Source organism: Anneissia japonica, unplaced genomic scaffold (assembly GCF_011630105.1).
Source record: "Anneissia japonica isolate Jap-2015-1 unplaced genomic scaffold, ASM1163010v1 scaffold718_len1063573_cov188, whole genome shotgun sequence".
Taxonomy (NCBI): domain Eukaryota; kingdom Metazoa; phylum Echinodermata; class Crinoidea; order Comatulida; family Comatulidae; genus Anneissia; species Anneissia japonica.
The window spans coordinates 966,605-972,579 of record NW_022727435.1 but is presented as its reverse complement, the minus strand read 5'-3'; the positions used below and the strand labels follow the sequence as shown (position 1 = coordinate 972,579).

Below are 5,975 nucleotides of genomic sequence, written 5' to 3'. Positions count from 1 at the left end.
TGCCTGACGATCGCAATAGCGTGAAACTCCGAGTAGCAACATTCTGTTCCAGCGACCTCCAGTTCTATATATATATATATATATATATTTAACTCATTGAGGTGTGTATATCATGTTTAATATAAGGCATATATATACGTGTATATATATGTTTATATATACATATATTTAAATCATTATCAAAATATTATTTATCATTATCATTATCATTATGAAATATATTATTTATCTGTATATATATACATATATATATATATATATTTGTATATATCTAAACAAATAGACAAATTATATATAGGTCTTGTGATAGTAACAAATCGACACACAATCATAATAAATATAATAATAACAATAATAATTATATTAATAATAATATTATTTATATTGTAAAATATAATATACTATGAAATAAATGAAATAATATAGCAATGACTGCGATTACACATATACATTTTTTCATTATTTTTTATATATTTCCCAAATAAGTTTAGAGAAAAAAAAATCCGTAGGATCTTTATTGTTGCCATTGATATAATTAAGCAATACTTTGTATTGATCCTGTGTCTTTGATATTAGTAATGAGCTTGCCAACTATGAATGCAGAAGACAGCATTATCACAGCATGTGGTACCATATAAAATAAGATATTAATAATATTTGAATGATTTACAATATTTCTTAATTTATTTTATCTTGCTTTTAAAAATATATTTTGCTAATTCAAATTCATTTTATTAAGAACAAAAATTAATGTTCTATAGTGTTTTGAAGGCTCCAACAAAAATTGTACAGTAGTGTAGTTCGGTGTTATGATCATTGTCACGTAGGTAGTGGAAAGGTAAAGTACTAAGTAAGTAAATAAGTATTTCAATGCGACTAGGGAAGGGATGCAGCGGAGCTTATGTATGATTGATAAATTTAAATGCAGATTAAGAGTCTTACATCCCCATCTGTATAAAACACTAAGTGCAAAGTGCCGGCCCAATAGGTAGTCATCGATATTAAAAGCCTAATGTGCTATCAAACCATTATTGTCGAGTTAGAAAGCAAAAAATATTTAATTGTTTTTCTGATGATGATACCAATAATTATCTCTGCCACGATCCACAGAAAGCAATGATATTTCAGTACCGCTTACTAGAAGCAATTATTTTGTTCCTATTGTTTAACTACTTGTGTTATATATCAGCATTCCCTCCAGGTGATTTTATGATTTTCCTATTTAAAAGAAGAATGACTAATTTGCAATGCTAATGAAAGAAAATCTATGACTATAATTCCTGACCTTGGCAACCAGTACAAAGAACATGTTTAATTATAGTATTATTAGTGCCAAGTAGATTTTGAATTTCGTATTGTTCCCGTTGAAAATAGAACCAAATAAAAGGCTTGTGTCTGTATGTCAAGGCTGTTGGAAATGCTGACTCGAGTTTTCAATACTTTAAAGGTTATTACTGGAAACATATTAATAATTATACTCTTTCTTCGGGGTTGCTTTCTCCTGCTATTTGCTTTCCTTGTCCCGTATTGTTATTATTGGATGAATGTATACCGGACATGTAAATGTTGACCTGGACTACCTTTCACCTTACATTCTATGTGGTAAAACGTTATTGTACAATAATCTAGTGAATGATTGAAGATTAAAAGCATATGATGACGATGGTGATGATGATGATGATAATGATGATGATGATGATGATGATGATGATGATGATGATGATGATGATGATGATGATGATGATGATGATGATGATGTTGAAAACTGTGATGCTCTAAAACTCTGTCTAAACTATCAAATTTTATGTGACAAAAAATGTGATGTGCAAATATATGGGTACGATGACGTCATATCACCTATCATCAAATTATGTCAAAAAAATTGAACGTGTTCAACTCTATGTTCAATCAAATTGTATGTGACTTTTTTTTTAAATGAAATTTGATAGTGTAGACAAAGCTAATAAAAAGAACTGAGAGCAAAATTACCAAAATGAAAGTATAGAGAAGATGCATATTTACTGTATTGAGAAAACAGACAACATCAATTTGTAATTTGATACTATAATTATACCATGGAGATTTGTAGTTCTTTTTTTAGGAGGGATGTAAATTGAAAACATCGTACAAGGATTATGAGTATGATTAATCAATGATTATGATTACATAATTATGATTATAATTACATCATAATCTCATCATTATGCTGCTCGTTAAAAATTATAATTCTTAGCAATTTAATGTTATTAATACGATGTCTAATTTGAATAATATGTATAACTTGAAATTTTTCAGTGACGTAAATATAGATCTCCTAATAAAAAAAAGAATTTTATGTCTGGTTAATGCAACGGATGGGAATTGTCAGGGTTTTTAAATCCTAAAATAAGATATAAGCTATTAAAATGTGTCGAAACCTACCCTTTGCTTAGGGTCAGGATTGCCATGTAAACAAACCATTTTGCTGTGAACATCTGCATTGCGATGAAATTGAAGAATGAGCCTACCTGAGGCACGATACTGTAGAGAGACGAAACATATAATTAGGCTTAGAGACATACAGTAAATGCAGATAGCTCTACTCTATAAAGTATTTTACTACAGTATCTTAATACAGGCGATAATAAGATAAAGACTTAAGGTCAAATAACCAAACTGTAAATGCTGGTGGGTACAATTATGAAGGTCCCGGATAATCAAGATCGCACATTACAAGAAAGTATTGCATGACTATTTCCGACTCATACGTTTGCACGCCATCAATGTTGACGGCCAGAAATGATCCTTAGGACAAAAAAAAAAAAAAAAAAAAAAAAAAAAAAAAAAAAAACTTTCCGAAACAATGGCGATGCTTTCCGATTTTCGGAGGTTATAAATTTACAAATATCTTGATCGCTAATTTTCAAATATGATACGATACGATATACGTGTTTAATTTTCATAGACAAATTAAACAATAGTCGTATGAATGCCTCGTTAATAATACAGACTTTAGGGAAAGTACTAGCCATCGACAATCGTTTCCTAGAATCCTATGAACGGTAATCGACTTTAAAACGAGACGACAAAATAGTACTAAAATGCGTACAGTATCAGATGCCTCAACTTCATCCTGACTCCTTATGTGCTAGATAGACCCAGTGAAACAACAATCTCTCCCGTAGGATAAACTTTCCTAGATGTCATAGATTTTTCCGACTGAAAGTTTTGAGGATTACATCTCTTCTTCTAGCGGTAATAGCACCGACATGATTCGATTTCGTTGGATGCGCAGCTACTTTATGACTGATGATAATGAGAACTATGATTATCAAACATTGAATCCCGCTGCATCTAGAGTTTGCTATTGTCCACGTTCACCTAGACACTCGCTATTGGTCGTTGAAAGGCAGACTGCTGCACATGCGCCAAGTTGTGGAAATAAGTGATTGTTATATATACGAAAGTGTGTGAATGCATAGTTTAGGCCAAGGAGTTAGTAATTATTATCGAAAACGATATAAATTAGCCAAATTAGCAAAATATGAAATGTTATATATATATATGTGTTATAATGCTTCTTCTTTCTCTCTTCTCCTTCCATTAAAATCTGTATACAACAACAATATTTAAAATAAAATTTGTAATTGCTTATTTTATTAAAACCATGTTGCCCACTTCCAATAATTTAAAGGTAAAACAAAATTAAGCGTTCAATTACTGGCATTTGCCTACGAAAGTTTTGAATTTTTTGGCATTTATATAATTTTCACTAGGTAAGGCATAGAAATTATGCTCTTTAAACTAACGTTATTTAGCAAGGAAAATTTTCTCGTACCTTTAAGTTGAACATTTTGAATGGTTGAAAGAAAGTAAAAAGTAAGCAATAATTTTTCTCCTACCTTTACCTTTATATTTACCTTTTAGTTTAGTATTAAGTAGAAGTAAATCTTTACCATAAAGGTTAATGGTGCCCACTTAGATCTACTAGAAGAGATTAATCTTTTAATTTTTCTAAGATTCATTAGCAAAATTACTAACTAAATTGTTCGCTTTAACATTACCCTAATGTCTTAATGGCAACTAAATCAATAATAAATATTCATACTGCATCTAAACATGGGTAATATAACAGTTAATTGAAGGATTGTCGTCATCGTTGTATGATTTCAGTCACTTGACTGAAGCTGATTTACACCAATGTTGTAATAATGACCAGTTTATATCTTTGACTCGATATCAATGGAACAGATCAGATGGAATGAACTGTTTCCTCCATGCTTGTACTACAATAATTTACTGTCAAATTATTTGGTTTAGTACACAAACATCATCCATCTGATGTTAGTATACTAAAATAATACCAAATATTTTTTTTGTGTCTGGTATCTGTGTCTTATACACATCTAGATGTGTATAAGAGACAGATATAGATCTCCTAATAAAAAAAAGAATTTTATGTCTGGTTAATGCAACGGATGGGAATTGTCAGGGTTTTTAAATCCTAAAATAAGATATAAGCTATTAAAATGTGTCGAAACCTACCCTTTGCTTAGGGTCAGGATTGCCATGTAAACAAACCATTTTGCTGTGAACATCTGCATTGCGATGAAATTGAAGAATGAGCCTACCTGAGGCACGATACTGTAGAGAGACGAAACATATAATTAGGCTTAGAGACATACAGTAAATGCAGATAGCTCTACTCTATAAAGTATTTTACTACAGTATCTTAATACAGGCGATAATAAGATAAAGACTTAAGGTCAAATAACCAAACTGTAAATGCTGGTGGGTACAATTATGAAGGTCCCGGATAATCAAGATCGCACATTACAAGAAAGTATTGCATGACTATTTCCGACTCATACGTTTGCACGCCATCAATGTTGACGGCCAGAAATGATCCTTAGGACAAAAAAAAAAAAAAAAAAAAAAACTTTCCGAAACAATGGCGATGCTTTCCGATTTTCGGAGGTTATAAATTTACAAATATCTTGATCGCTAATTTTCAAATATGATACGATACGATATACGTGTTTAATTTTCATAGACAAATTAAACAATAGTCGTATGAATGCCTCGTTAATAATACAGACTTTAGGGAAAGTACTAGCCATCGACAATCGTTTCCTAGAATCCTATGAACGGTAATCGACTTTAAAACGAGACGACAAAATAGTACTAAAATGCGTACAGTATCAGATGCCTCAGCTTCATCCTGACTCCTTATGTGCTAGATAGACCCAGTGAAACAACAATCTCTCCCGTAGGATAAACTTTCCTAGATGTCATAGATTTTTCCGACTGAAAGTTTTGAGGATTACATCTCTTCTTCCAGCGGTAATAGCACCGACATGATTCGATTTCGTTGAATGCGCAGCTACTTTATGACTGATGATAATGAGAACTATGATTATCAAACATTGAATCCCGCTGCATCTAGAGTTTGCTATTGTCCACGTTCACCTAGACACTCGCTATTGGTCGTTGAAAGGCAGACTGCTGCACATGCGCCAAGTTGTGGAAATAAGTGATTGTTATATATACGAAAGTGTGTGAATGCATAGTTTAGGCCAAGGAGTTAGTAATTATTATCGAAAACGATATAAATTAGCCAAATTAGCAAAATATGAAATGTTATATATATATATGTGTTATAATGCTTCTTCTTTCTCTCTTCTCCTTCCATTAAAATCTGTATACAACAACAATATTTAAAATAAAATTTGTAATTGCTTATTTTATTAAAACCATGTTGCCCACTTCCAATAATTTAAAGGTAAAACAAAATTAAGCGTTCAATTACTGGCATTTGCCTACGAAAGTTTTGAATTTTTTGGCATTTATATAATTTTCACTAGGTAAGGCATAGAAATTATGCTCTTTAAACTAACGTTATTTAGCAAGGAAAATTTTCTCGTACCTTTAAGTTGAAATTTTGAATGGTTGAAAGAAATTAAAAAGTAAGCAATAATTTTTCTCCTACCTTTACC

The 5,975-nt window shown here is 31.1% G+C and overlaps 1 protein-coding gene across 3 annotated transcripts in view; it reads right to left on the bottom strand.

Annotated features, from left to right (window-relative positions):
* The window catches only part of LOC117113729 (glycine receptor subunit alpha-1-like), a 50,405-nt gene that overhangs the window by 15,448 nt on the left and 28,982 nt on the right, over positions 1–5,975 (bottom strand). The window contains exons 1-2 of one of the 3 annotated variants that reach the window (XM_033257169.1): positions 5,177–5,399; positions 4,525–4,623 (exon numbers count right to left, since the gene is read on the bottom strand). In XM_033257169.1, coding sequence (XP_033113060.1) covers positions 4,525–4,623; positions 5,177–5,199 — 122 coding nt within the window. In that variant the 5' untranslated portion in view covers positions 5,200–5,399. Of the gene's footprint in view, positions 1–2,421; positions 2,521–3,088; positions 3,314–4,524; positions 4,624–5,176; positions 5,400–5,975 lie in introns of those variants that run through there. The other 2 variants (XM_033257170.1, XM_033257171.1) reach the window with 2 other exon arrangements.